At 42.9% G+C, this 14,839-nt stretch overlaps 1 protein-coding gene across 1 annotated transcript in view; it reads left to right on the top strand.

Moving 5' to 3' along the window:
• LOC119463358 (serine/threonine-protein phosphatase 4 regulatory subunit 4) overlaps positions 1-13,236 on the top strand; it is a 48,833-nt gene extending 35,597 nt beyond the window's left edge. Inside the window, exons 13-19 of the mRNA XM_037724172.2 lie at positions 565-664; positions 1,657-1,776; positions 1,894-2,021; positions 6,392-6,479; positions 8,339-8,390; positions 9,904-9,981; positions 11,394-13,236. Of these exons, the coding sequence (XP_037580100.1) occupies positions 565-664; positions 1,657-1,776; positions 1,894-2,021; positions 6,392-6,479; positions 8,339-8,390; positions 9,904-9,981; positions 11,394-11,442 (615 nt within the window). The 3' untranslated portion in view covers positions 11,443-13,236. The remainder of the gene's footprint in view (positions 1-564; positions 665-1,656; positions 1,777-1,893; positions 2,022-6,391; positions 6,480-8,338; positions 8,391-9,903; positions 9,982-11,393) is intronic.
• The last annotated feature ends 1,603 nt before the right edge of the window (positions 13,237-14,839 follow it).

The raw sequence follows: 14,839 nt of genomic DNA, 5'->3' as shown, positions 1-14,839 counted from the left end.
GCAAGTTCTAGCAACTAATAAACCTTGGCAGGTCAGGCAGTACCCTACTTTTGCGCTTATAACCTGCACTGAGAATTCGAAAAATGTAACAGTAAACGCAGGGTGCGGGTTATAGGAAATTTTGCCTTGAGGTGTGACTTCACGGCAGTGTCGTGCGTGCTGCCGTAAAGGCACACCATAAGGTGAAATTCGCACCGTCGTGAAGTCATACCTCAAGGCGAAATTCGCGTATGACCTACACCGGTATTTCTGGCAATCCTCGCCTAGTCTGAATAATCCATTGGCTACTCTATATCGCCTTATATTAGTGTGCTTGCTTAAGTTCTTTTTTCGGGTCCCTCAACTGCACCCCCCCCCCCCCCCCCCCTTATAATCATTACTGCCTCATAATCGAACAAATGCAGTTAGCGATTCCGTAGGAAGCGTCGCAGTTTCAAAAACAACTGCTCTGCAAAATGCGTGGAGTGAGACTCCTATGACCAGACATTTTGCATAGCTTCTGCAGCGTTGCCTGTTATGTGTGAAATGGGGCATAGTGGGCATGACTCGGATGGGACTACACAGGGACCGCTACCATGTCGACTGGCCGCTGTCCAGAGTCTGGTGGCTTTCCTGCGGTGCGGCACCAGCGGTCGAGAGCAACTCCTCACAGACATTACTCGAGGTGCGTCGTTCACTCCTTAACTGCCGATTACGAGGTAACTCATCGTCACAACGAACGTCCTCTGGAGCCGATGACGAGTTAACCTGTCGTGAAATTTCTGCAGTTTTTGCGCATTTGTATAGCATGTGCAGTTTCTTGTAATTTTGACAAATAAATCATGCATAATGTCTTCTGATATTTTTTTCAACAAGACCAGTAAAAATGTAATAGGCATTCCTGATATCGTATTCTTTTAGAGAAGAATTGGCGCAAAATATGCAGGTCTAAAAAAAAAAAAACTCCATACTTCGACAAAATTTTTCAAAATTTGTCGCGGCAGTTAAGGGGTTAATGGACAACTTGCTATGAAATTTTGGACCGTGTAGGACACCTAGTTCCATAGAGAGTAGAGATAAAGCAGCCTGCGTGCAAATTTTATCATTTGAAATATAAGTGTATGTGTGACAAAAAGCTCACAAAAGTAATTGCTGGTAATCCAGAAACGAAAAAAAAAAAGAATACCAATGTATTTTGCTGCAAGTTTTATTGATGGATATTTCGAAAGTGGTATGATACTAATCTTAGGACTTCAGTTAAGTATACATAACTTTGCTACAACTTTACCTCAGTTTCATAGCTGCAGAATGTGCCGTAACGTGACTAATTCGAAAGTTGGTTACTGAGTCTTTTGATCAGATTCCTGGACATTGTGATCTGTCGTGCAAGTAATGTGCACCTCTTCTGAACACCTGAACAAGCCGAATTGTGCTGTATGTGCTCCATACGAATTTTAAATATCTGTTTGAACTCAAGAATAAATAAAACAGGTGTATTATATGTGTTTTGTGCCTGTCTGAAACCGACATGAAGTCCTGTAGCATAATGAAAAAACAAAATTTTGTTCGAGAGAACTAGTCATCAAAGCATGCCTTACGTTTTCCCTCACAACCTACCCTGTGGTTCCTTGACAGTTAATAAGGTCTTGTTGTCGTCATTGTCTTGTCTGTGTGCAGACTTGGCGGAAGGGCGGAGCTGTCGCAGTCGACTCATGTTTGTGCATCTCTGCGCCCATGTCCAGGACAGTAGACTACTAGCGCAGTGGCAGCTGTTGCAACACCTGCACCGACTGGCTGGTGAGGAAGAGTGTGTGTGTGTGTATGTGTGCGGCGTGGGACAACACCACACGGACACCTTTGCAACCACTTTCTGATCCATTTGCAACACTACATTGCCATTTTCGTAAACTGCAGCCGAGGATTCGGTGGAGAGCATACGACGTCAGGCAGGTCGCTGCCTGGAGCAACTGGAACCTCGATCAACGGCAGAGCAGCAGTCAAAGACCTCGAAGCCTCACCCAGCCAGCACTAGGAGGCTCAAGGTGAGGAAAGCTATGCTGTACTCTGAAAGTGTGCACAAAAGAACCTTTCATGTTTCACAATATGTTTTAAAGGTGCACTTAAGAAAAACACTAAATCAGCTTTGATTAAAGTATTCTTAGAAAACTCAATTTTCGTTGATTTCACAACAATAGGTTGATTGTTAGAAGGGAAAATCAAGGTCAAAGTTCAATTTTTTAAATTTCGTGCCGAAACCCCAGCGCTGGTATGTCAGTGTGACGTCACGAATTTCAAAGAATTTTTTCATATGCGAACCTTGCCAAGTTCAAGTTCGCCTTCAAGTTTACCTTGCCAAGTAAAAGTTTGCGAAACTTGCCAAGTTCAATCTTTATCTCCTTTAGAGCACAAATTAGTCCATTTTTACCGTTAAAGGGCCCGAAACCACCTCAGATATTTTTTTAACATTTCAAGTAAACATGCGCATCAAGTTCAGAATGCCGTCAGGATTAACAATGCCAAACGCTGCAGCGCTACGCGCCGCAGGCGCGCCACAAAATCAAAAAAACAATGCCGTCCTCCTCTCCTGGCCTTTCCGGTATCCCCAGCGGTCGTCACGATGTCAGCGGGGTGAATCTGGTGATGTCAGCGTTGGGGACGATGCCCATTGGTCGAACAAAAACCTACGACTTCCGGTTTGTCTGCTAGCACGTACGCGCGCTTCCTGCTCTTCCTTGTCATGTTGCTCGCTTGTGCGCCCTTGCGAATCGGTAATTGCAGCCCGCAACGCAAGTGCCCAATCGCTCGCGTTCCAACACAGTCGTGCTTAGCGGTCTGATTAGCTGCGCGAACAGAGTGTGACAGTGTTGGCCTTTCTAGACGAGCTCAACACAGGGTCTATAGCGGCACGCTTCACATGAACAAGGGCCGGCACCGCAGCAACAGCGGGTAGCCGAGAAGTGCCGAGTCCACGTCCCCATTACCGGCACGGTAACTCGCCGCATGCCTTTTGCCATTCGCGGGCCTCCGTTCGATGGCGGTTTTCCTCGTGAACGGCGAGATTTCCTTGCCGTAGAGAGGATGAGACCAGGACCCATTTGTGCAGTAGCCCCACCGCTACCACCGCAGATTGCTCGACGGCACCAATATCGTCGCTAGGCCTTTTCTGGCTCATTTCAAAGCTAAAATGGACGGCGCTTCGGAATGAATTACCAACGCTCACAAGCCGCAATATTTTCTTACCGTTGTTATCGCTCTTTGCAATAATTGTACACGAAGAAGAAAACACGTTTATATTAGCGATGCCGTCAGCTGCGATGCGAGCACAGCTGAGCCGGTCATCTTCCGTCGGTAGCCGTGCATGGCAGCTGATCTTGACAAGTATCAGAGCTCTCGAGTTCATGTTTACAGGGGATATCGTTCTTCATAAAATGTACAATTTACGCATCACTTTATCTAGGGAAGATTATTTTGCTTGGGACAGAAGCTCCAGCTGATGTTTTCGTCGCCGGTGGCGGAGACGCACAGCTACTGTCTACTTTGGACACCTCTCGTGCGGCAGACGTTCTAGTGCACGGGAGGGCGGTTTGCCATTGGTATATTTGCCGCTAGCGTGAATGTGCCTTAACTGGAAGTAAGTAGTGTTTTGAGAAGCGCGTTGGCGGTGACGTATGTCACGTGACATTTGGAGCAGCACTCGGCGAGGAGGAGAGACCAGCTGACGAGGAGAGTAGCGAAGGAAAGAGCGAAACGAGCGAGGGCCGTTTTTCGATCATCAAACGCGTGTAACTCCGGTATTACGCCACCATTTCGAAAAATTCTCGCGGCTATGTGTTCGTTGTAGACTCGTGCACAACTGCAACACCACAACTAAATTTCGACTTCTGGGTGGTTTAGGGGCCCTTTCAACAATTAACTAGGCCTTAGTAGACGCCATCAAAAGCCATGATGTCACAGTGTGCTTCTGCAGGAACTTCAAGGCAGTGTCACCACCTGTTTTAAAGCGAATAGCTTTTTGGCATTTTTGGCCATTTTCATGGTTGGTTGAAGGTTGGACTTGGCAAGGAAAATGTTCATTTGTTTGCTTGCTCGTACTTTTTTTATTTCGCTTACTCATTCATTTGTTTCATTCATTGACAATCAATGTCAATGATTTCTGCACAGCTTTTTTTTATTGCTTTTCTGACTTTTCAAGCCTCTACTCAGGATAGGAGTGGCTTATTTGGTATTGTAGAAGGGTAACTTGCAAATACAGCTGAAATTTTATCTGTAGCGTTCCTTTAATGCCATGGCATTAAATTGTCCAGTCACTAGTCCTCAATGATTCTCAATGATTTCTGCACAGCTTTTTGTTCTTATTGCTTTTCTGGCTTTTCAAACCTCTACTCAGGGTAGGAGTGGCTTATTTGGTATTGTAGAAGGGTTACTTGCAAATGCAGCTGAAATTTTATGTGTAGCGTTCCTTTAATGCCATGGCATTAAATTGGCCAGTCACTAGTCCTCAATGGTGTCGTTGACCCGAAGCTCGCGGCGCCTCCATTGGTTTCTCGCGAACATTTTGCATTGCTACATACCCCCCATTGTTTCGCTACCAGTCGGGGGCCGTTTTAAAATTTTGTGACGAAATATTGGCACTGGTACATCAGTCTTATGCAAATGAGTTTTAACCATCTTCACTTTTCAGCACAGGAAAAGTTCTTGAAACGTTATATAGCACAATGCAGTCATTCTTTACCGATAAGAAGTTAAGTAGAGCTGAGTAAGTTCTGTCTACACCAGTGGCATCACATCGTGTTGTTGAGCATACTTAGGGGTGGTGCCACCACCAGCCTTTTTTTTTTTTCCCCTTGCTTGGCAGGCCCCCTCCTTTCATTGCAAGACTGGCCATTTTGCTATTGCAGATTCCACTATACAGTCAAACCTCGATAAAACAAACCTCGATATAACGAAATTCACGATGTAACGAACTATTTTTATTTACCCATCTTAGTTATACTGAATTAACGAAACCTCATTATAACTAAGTTTTTCTCTGCTAGTATAAACAGCTTCGTTATATCGAGGTTTGACTGTAGTGTTACTTTAAGAGGAAGCTTTACCTCAGGAGCTCCTGTCTAAATGCATGGGAACGGAGGAACCTTTTTGCTCAGTATCCACTGTGCAGAATTTGATGAAGTGTGTTGCATATAGAGGAAAAGTTTCAAATCTACCGACTGTACGAAGTGGATGATACAGCAGACTTTTGTTAATTCAAATGTGGTTAATTCGATTTTATGGCTAATTTGATCCCGATGAAAGATCCTGGCCAGCGCCCATACTTTTTTATGGGCCCGAACTTCCGTTATTTCGATCTCAAAATTGGCCTTTGCCGGATAATTCAAACTCGATTGGTCAGTTTCAGATGTGTTGCAATACTTGATTAAATGAGCGTTATATACATTCTATGTGCGTATGTACATTATATTTGTTCTTTAATCATACACGCGCGCACGCTTCGTGCACTGAGAAGCAGAGAAAAACCATCTGTGTATTGAGAAAGCAAACGGAAAAGAAGGCGGTAAGATGGAAAAAAAAAACAAGTTCAAGCGAACGTTTAAAGCCAACAAAATAGCAGGGTTATATGTAAAACTCCGAAGGCCTGTCATTAACCTTATTAGGCGTCTTGATGCTCGTACTGTAACCAGAGACAGCGCGTGTTTGTGTAAACTGAGGAACACGTGCTATGTCCCGCAACAGTGGCACCTTTCCTTGCTTGGTATGCTGTACTGCACGTCATGGCTGTATTGCAGCGAAGCTAACTTTAAAGGCAAAGACGGCCAAGTGAATCAGTGGCATGCTTCTGTGTTTTTTCTCCATTTTGTTTAATTCAACCCATTGGATAATTCTACCAGTTTCGTCGGTCCCATGAGGATCGAAGTAACGGAAGCTGACGGTATTGCAATTTTATAAAGTGCACCTATAGAGACAGCTCAAGCAAACAAAATTAATGTATTTATTGATGTATGTAAGGGTGGAAATTGCCTAATTTTCGTATTATCAAACTTCAAGTAGTGCCTATGCAGATGACGCATGAAACTGGTGGTTAGCGGATATGTCGTCTGTGAGATTTTTCGAATGCCTTTTAATCTCGAGGGTCGTGCCGAGAAGCTGCATTTTCTCAGTCATGTGTCACTTCCGTCGAGTGTAACAGTGGTGTTTTCTTTTTCAGTTTTGGTATCAAAAATGTCTACTTTTGCAACCTTTTCCTGACGCATCTACTCTTATTTCAAACGTAAAATTTAGCACCGAGGTTGCTCTATACCAGCAGATCTGTAGCTAGGCTTTTTTACACTGCCTAAAATTTTGTTCAGTTAGCTTAATAAAGTGGTGCTGTTGGTGCTCATCAGTGCTTTTGTGTAACACTTTGCGTTCACAGGCCATGGCTCTCTGCGTTCTCAAGGGTTCTTCATTGGAGCATCATTCCTCTTCAAAAGTACCAGTGAGTGCACGACATTGGCCAACGGGTGAGTTAGACATGAAGCTCCATGTTTTTTTTTTTTAAATGGAGATAAATTGTGTCCGTCATTCCACATTCTCTTCCTTTCTTATATTTCTTCTTTATTTTATTAAGGGCATACTAATAGTACGGATGAAGGCAGGAGAAGCATTTGTAAACAGCGTGAACTTCAAGCAGTTGATTTATTCTGCAAAAAGCATGAAATATATATACCACGTAAGATCAAAACAGCAGAGTAAAATGAGGCGAGAAAGTGCAAAATTGTAGGTTATGTAGAAATGCTATATGCCACCATCAACTCAAGATGCCGTAATCCTTTATGCAACTTCTCAAATGATGTCATGCTGGCTTATGGTGGAAGTTAACACTCTTCAAAAAAAAAATTTTTTTTTTTTGAAATGCCTGCAGGGAGTTAAGCTCCATGATGGATTTAGGCTTTGGCAGGGTTCTCCCAAGGAATTTTTCGAGGGTGGAAATTTTTGAGAGAGTACACACACAAATAAGCTTATTCTTTTCCCTTTGATTTTTCGATATGGCTACTCTACCATTTTGATCGGTGCATTAAAAAATTTTGCATTTTGGATGCGTTAATGAAAGGAATGCGTTCCCGTGATGCAGCTTACCGTTATCGCCAAACATCGCCGGGATATAGAAACGCACAGTCACCTCTGTCAAAATGTGGGAAACGCACTGAGCACTTCAAATCCATGTGAGCCGATAGGAGAACTTCCTGTGCGCACGTGGCTAACAAATCACAGTGCCAATTTTTCATCTACGATGTGCTTGCTTCTTTTGCTTTTAGTTTTGCAAGGCAAAATGCAGTGCTGCATTTGTCTGAAGATCTCTTCTCGTTACGACGGTGCAAAGATAGCAGCATTGCATCAATGAACAGCTGCGCGATTTCTACCCAATTTTTGTCGACAGCACACTCGAAAAGTGTGATTTTTTAAACATTTACGTCAGATTTCTTCCTGCTATTCTCCCACACACAAAAAAAAAAAAAATTGGGGGGAATTGTGGGGGGAAAAAAAAGAAGAGAACCAAGAATTTTGACTAAATCGATCATTCTAATTGCTGAGATCCGAAAGTTCACGTTTTCCAGGAACCTATCAACTGGCAAAAAGAAGTGTTTTTTTTTTTTGTTCTCGATCGCGAACATTTGCGCCAGGAAATCGTATGAAATGGGATCATATCAATGAGGTTCTACTCTATATACTAAATTTTGCACTTCAGAATGTATAATTCTTGGACCTCAGTATTTCTCGCATAACATCGACCACCGGCATAAGTTTGGCATGAAATCTTCTACCACTTGGTTATTTTACCAATCCTTCCGTCGTGAACATTCTTAGGTTGGAACCATGTTAGCGAAGACGTCATAACTATTAATTATAACGAACTCTTTTGTCAGGCATTAGCTAGCATTGCATAACTTGGAAAAATTTCGTGTTACAAGTGCTTACAAATGACACTCAAAATTAAAAAGGGGGCTGACAGATGGGGTAGCACACAGTGGTATGTAAGTTATAAACAGGGATAAGGTGTCTCAGAAAGGCTGGCCAACGTTTCGATAACCTGTCTATAACCTTTATAGCACAGTGTACAAATGACACTGTAATCTGTTGCACTTGTAATTTAATCACAGCTTAAATATAGTAAAAGTTGGGAGCCTTTTTATGAAGCACTCACATCTTGCTGTAATTGTTCCTATTGCTTTTTCTCTTTTCTAACCACTCCCTTCTTTAGTATCTGATGGCTCTGACGGTGACATAAATAATTAAATAATTTTAAGTTAATTAGCATGACATTGATCTTGCTTTTAGGGACTAATACACTCACCAAGAATTCATTCTCTTTTTGTTACAGGCTTAACAGAAAAACAAGAAAATCGCTCGTCATCACAGGTGCACAAAGTAAGGTAAGCGTAATGGAACAAATAGCATTCTCTTAAACAGCAGTTATTTATGCTTAAAATTTGTAAGACATGAAATTACTGCTTCGGGGCTCTCAAGTGATGCAGGTCCTCACTGGCACAAGGTTCTCTGGTAGCAAAGAGCTTTAACCTACTCACAGACGTATTACAGTTTGGGGGAAGACTAAAATACCAGTGACATCGATGACAGCAGCAGCTGTGGTGCTAGTGCAGTCTTGCGGCACTTTCTTTGACCATGTCTTGGAAATGCTCTTGTGTTGTATCATTTTACTTGGAAGCAGGAAAAAAAGGAAAAAGAAATAAACAGTGTGCAAATGATTGTTGCTACCAATAACATTGCAGAAGCAGATAAGTAGAACTCAGTCGTTGAAATTATACTTCTGTGTGCTGTAGTTCAAGTCACAACCACAAGATGATGCTACAAATGCTGCTGCACTTGTAGTCGGAGTCTGAATCTCTGCACTGTGCAAGATGGCCGAAATTTCGGTTGTCCTTATACATTAAGTCTATGTGGCCATTGGTGGTGCCGCGAAGCTGTCAAAACAATCAAGCAGGTCCAAATTATCAATCTGCGATTGTACAATGCACGAGCGACTGGCAGACGGTGCACCGATCAGCACCTTAATTCCAACACCGAAAAAGAGGGTTCATCTGCTTGCGCATGACTCATCGCTGCTTGATGCCTGCTTTCACCATCTTTAGTCTTGAGCAAGAAGTCTTGGTCTCATGAAAATGCTAAGAACAGAAGGTGCCCACCTTTTTGTGCTATGCTATGCACAGCAGGTAGCCACACGCATAGCAACACAAAGATATTAGCGACGTTTATCACGTGATTGCTCACGGATTGAGTGAAAGCGTAAAAGTAGGCTTCAAGGAGCAATGCACAATAAGGGAACAGCTCAACGCTTTCCCTTTAATACGAGATTACTGTGCTAATTGGCACCACTACCCAACCTGGAAGCACACTTTGCCACGTTTTGCATTCCGTCGCTCAAGTTGAGTGCAAAAGTACAAATGTTTGAATTAATCACTGCTCTGAGCACAAGAGTTCACTGCTGCTTGCTGTGCCGGATGCCTAACTCTATTGCAGTTCTGTAGAAAGGGTGCAGCGAGCAAAGGTTGCACTTTTCAGTCAATCAATAAATTAATCAAAAAGTCTGTCAATTAAATAATCAAATAATCAACCTTGATGTTATGCTTATCATTGAAAATGGAGAAAGAGCTCTACAGGTGATTGCAGTACGGTTGAGAATAGTATCAAGCTGCGCGTGTTAGCTTCGGTTCATTTTGGAAAAAGCGCATAAAATGAGGACAATGTGAAGATGGAAGGTAAGGACATGTGCTTCCCGCTTCCATCTTCCTGTTGTCCTTAGTTCTATGTGCCTTTTGCACAATGAAGATTACCAAAACAATCTACAACACGGAATGTAAGTAATTTCACCTATTGATCTTTTTCTGTCTCCAATTCTTCTTTGCAAACCTGTGCATGGCTGAACAGTGCGATGCAGTCTCCAGGAAGACCGGCTGAGAGAAGTCCAACTCCTAGCCGTATTCCAGTTCTAGAACCTGCTTACAGGTGAGCCAAGAGAATTCTGGCTCGTCCACACTTTCGGTCACCCACTTTGATATCCAGCAGTGAGAGAGATGTGGTTTTCCTGGACATACGCCTAAGCACGCTACATTGGATGACAGGGGCAATACATGGATTGATCCATTCATACATAGTACACAAGCACACATCATACACAAATACCTAACTGTAACAGGTAATTAAATATGGTTCAGCAAGGTGATGGTTTGGATTAGTCAGGAGGTAACTAAAGTTTCCTGCAGTTACTTAACTAGTTGCCTTGCTACCAGAGTTTGAGCAAGTTAGCTGGGGTAACTAGCATTTCCGGTCAAGGCCAAATGTGCGGGAGCAATACCAAGTGCAAGCAACGTACTGCGTGGAATGCACAAAAAAAAAAAGGTTTCTTTTTCTAGAATTTTGTGCAGTATATGTTACTTGTTTAGCATAAACCAACTAGTCCATAACAGAGTACTTCTAAGTACTAAGAGCACATTCGGTACACTTGAAGCACTACCAGCACTGCCAGCGTGAAGCGTACCAGCTCGAGAGACCTGCCATGTAAATTTCAAACAGCGAGGCATGCTCAGTACCTGCGTGGTTGGAAAGCTCTTGGCTGCAAGGAAAACAATGACTGGCTCCCACTGTTGCGTAAGTGTCTTGCAGGAAAGCTGAACATCAGGAGACATAGGAATTGCGTGGGGAAGCAAACGTCAGGGGACGCAAGTGAGCCGAACGTTCCCACAAATCATGTATTAAGCATATTCCTTTAAGGATCATAGTGTGCAGAGACCTGAAAGGGAGCCTTCTGTAACTTCTTTTTCCTTTACCTCTCGTGACATAGTCCTCTCACGCCATAATCGTTAAAGAAATGGCAGGCATGCTTGTTCATCCCATTTGTTGCTACCAGCGTGACATCGAGCTTCGAAAAATCTATCACCGTCGAGAGCTTCAGTGTAGTACCAGAAGTCATGGCGTGCTCAGAATCAGAAGTGATATGGGGGAGCGAGGGGGGTAATGTGACGTCAAAGTCACGAGTGTTGGCAATAATTAGGTGTACTGCAGAAAAGTGTAAAATTTTGTTTATTGCTTGCCTGTGCCATTGCTCGGTGTTTAAGGGGGTTTGGTGCATGCTATTTGCACTAACAGCTTTACTAGAAATTCTGCTGGGACCTGGAAACCTCACACACATTGTTTTTTTTTTGTGTGTGTGCATTTTTGTTTTGTCTGCACACAAGTTTTGGACTTAGCTCCAGTTTGGGATACAAGTTTGGAATGAGTTCCTGTTTCCTGCTCAAGCATGCAACCGGGAAAAAAAAATAGGCACAGTTTCTCGACCAATTTTCTTTCAGAATTTTGATCAACATTTAATGTATTTAGGATGAAAGTGCTGTAGTGTGCTCATCGCATTTTAATCACAGGTGCAGGAGACAACCTACAGAGCCCGTTGGCAAACAGCTTCCAGACTGAACCCAGGAACTCAGAACACAAGTTGTCCTGCATGCGCCTTTGCAGCCTTGTTCCAGATGGCTACACATTGTGCCGTACTTGGATTTGCTGAAAAGAAGACTTCCCACAAGTGCTAGTGGCCTGTTCAACCATCACATTTCATAGGGCAGTTGGTGGATAATGGTTGTACACAGGTTGACAGGTAGTGATGGTGAAACAAAATGTATCCTTATTGAGCAAACTTGCATCACCGTCGTCACCTGTTGGCCTGTCTGCAACTGTCATGTTCACCAGTCGTTTTGTTCAAGGTGGCACTACGACAATAGTGAACTTGTGTTCGCTGAAGAAGCAGCATAACTCGGTGACAGCATGGTTACTGGCTGTAAGACTGAACGGCCCAAGTCACGGTCAGGTGCAGGATCACAGAGCATCCCGGATCAACCAGTGGCGACCGCAAGAATCTTCGAAGTGACTACATACATCACATACAATTTGATAAGGCAGGTCTTCCATTGTAGGAGTGGCCACAACAATCGTGACTTAGGAATGATGAGTGCGCTGAATGAATATCACACAAGAGCAATACAGATAGCAAAGGAAAGAAAAGTTCAAAGGAACAACACATAGTGCTGTCATCATCAAATGCATTGATGGAAGGCATGGAACTGTGTGTCATGCACAGCTCGGAAGAAGTGGAGGACACTACTTGGGTATAGTATTTTATTCTGCTGTCCACTCAGTCATGCTCTTGTGACATTGTGATGGGTGCAAGCTACTGCAATCATGACCTGTGGTATGCATGACCTGAACAACATATTTAATTGATGACAGCTGGAAACAAGATTGTTGGTTGTTGAATCCCAGTGATAAAATCTGTCTATTTATGTGTGTCATAGTACATTCCGCAGCAGTCAGCGGTGCTCACATAGACTCGAAAATGTGCAAATTGCTTGTGCCACATGTACAATCTGGTTACACAGGTCTTTCTCGCTGCCATATTGGCAACTACATTTGTGAAGTTTTGGACACTGCAGACATGGAGAGTGACGTCACAACAATGATAGTTCTGTCAGAATGATCATTGGAAAAAAAGTAAAACAGTGGCAGTATTGCTCTTTGTTGACACCTGGTGAATACCTGGCAATGCAGAACGTTCTGTCTTGCAAAATCAATGCCGAGAGTGTTCGATCAAAAGTGCAGCCTCACGTAACCAGTTTTGGTGCACTAATCCTTGACTTCAGGCTCCACGTTCATAAGGAAATCTGATTACAAGCATGTACACAAGTGCCACCTGTGTTAGAGAGGATATTCTAAACTTTCTGTGTCGCTTATCTGTGCAATAGAGCGATGCAGAAGTGATCTTGTACACACATTGCTGCAATTTGTTGGGTCATACTTGCATTGTCACGAGAAAGCCCAGTTGCGTGCGCTTATTGAAGAGACCGCAGTTTTAGCCAACGCTGTGTGTGTTTGTGTTTGCAAGAATTTGTGAAGTCTTGTTTAGCTGCCTACACCAATGCAAGCAGTGGCGTGTGTTGAAATGTTTAATTGCATTGTTCACATGTTCTGGCATATTTTTATGAGACATGGTATTGTGGAGTACAGTGCTAAATTTCGCAGTTTTAATAGGAAGGGTCCTCACTTTTTTGAGAACCTTACTCGCTATCTCAGTTTCATCAGTTGCTAAAATTGCAGTTCATGATAAGAAACCCCTGTGAAAGTTTAAAATTTTAGTAAAGTAGAGAGCACGAAGGAGCATCACATCACTAATCCCCTTCGTCTAGAAATCTAGAGCTAGAATGAGTAAATGTTGTCTTTGAATACTATTGCAGTTCATGATAAGAAACCCCTGTGAAAGTTTAAAATTTTAGTAAAGTAGAGAGCACGAAGGAGCATCACATCACTAATCCCCTTCGTCTAGAAATCTAGAGCTAGAATGAGTAAATGTTGTCTTTGATACTTACTCTTTCTCATCCGATTTTTCCTAGGACAGGATTTTCTAAAATTGATTGTTCGTGCACTAGTAATCCTCAGAATGATCCTTTAGTTTCTTTGCTGTATTTGTAGAAAGGGTATTTTGGTCAAGTGCTCAAGAAAACATTGTATAGCATCTGGTAAGGCTTCTTTGCCATGTTGAAAAAAGTGTTGTAGGGCCTCTTGATGCGTAACACATTACTCATCGTCAATGCTCTGGTTGCCAGACTTTGATTGTTCAGAGAGAAAGCACTGGACTAGAATTTGTCGCTTACAGTGTTAAGCTGCAAACTGCACGAGACTACATCTCAGTGTGGGCAACTTGAAGTATTATTGCTGCGACTTGAATCATGTTTAGACTATGCGTGCATTGCATATGATCATCCACTGAATGCTCAACTTATGAAGTCTGAGTGGTCTGTCTCAATTTAGCGTTTAATGTACTGTATTTTCACACGCATAACCCCACTCCTACAAATAATAGTGCTCTCCCTGTTACAGTCCTTCAAAGAGGAAGAAGATTGATCTGCATAATATGTTTTTAGAGCGCAGCTCTTAGAAGCCCATTCCTGCGTTGAGCGTCAGCGTCCCTTGGCGTAACCGAGCGAACGACCACAGCGAAGGATGAAAGAGCGAACACAGAGCGCAGGGGGGGATGAAAGACGGCAATAGCGAAGAGAGCGCAAGGAGGAAAGTGGGGGAGCAGGGTATGGCGAAAGCGTGAGAAGAAAAGCGTAGTGCCGCGCAAGACAATGTCTGCGGCAACAACCGCTACGAGGTGGCACCACAGTAATGTGCTGTCATCTGTTTACCGATGGCGCAATTGATAAAGCATGCAGCGGGCGCATCCACCGATATCATATATGGAAACAAAGCGCGGCATGAGCGGAGGTCTGTCTGTGGCGGTTGCTGTGAATTGTGCCTTATACGAAATGAAAACACGTCTAGAGTTGTGCACAAATTTTGCATTAGGGAGTATCGTAATCGTCGGTGAATTCAATTTTTTTTTTATAAACACTACCGAGCGCAAGCACAACTGCAGGCAAGCATCGAACTTCCTGAAAATATATTGCCTTGTATGCTTAGTCATTGGCGCTTTCACTCTTACTTTTCATTGAAGCATAGCATAGGAGCATCATGACAGTGTGGAATGCATTGCAGTAAAGCTGCACCTCAAAGAAAGTTCTCGTATAAGCTGCACCTTGTACTTAAAAGTATTGAAAAAGCAAACACTGAATCCATCTCTAGATCATTGGAAAGTTTGAACCTTGTTATACTAAAGTCTCATGCTATACAAAAATGCCTTCATTAAATCTAATATTCATTATAAGCATATATTCTTTACATGCTAATATCGTTGAGAAACAGGTTAGATTTGCTTTGTTATATCCGGTAATTAGTTGTAGCTGTGTTTGTTGTGTCAAGGTTCAACGTACCTTTCAAG

The sequence above is a fragment of the Dermacentor silvarum genome, chromosome 9 (genome assembly GCF_013339745.2).
Source record: "Dermacentor silvarum isolate Dsil-2018 chromosome 9, BIME_Dsil_1.4, whole genome shotgun sequence".
NCBI classification, from domain to species: domain Eukaryota; kingdom Metazoa; phylum Arthropoda; class Arachnida; order Ixodida; family Ixodidae; genus Dermacentor; species Dermacentor silvarum.
This window is presented reverse-complemented; position numbering and strand designations above follow the sequence as displayed.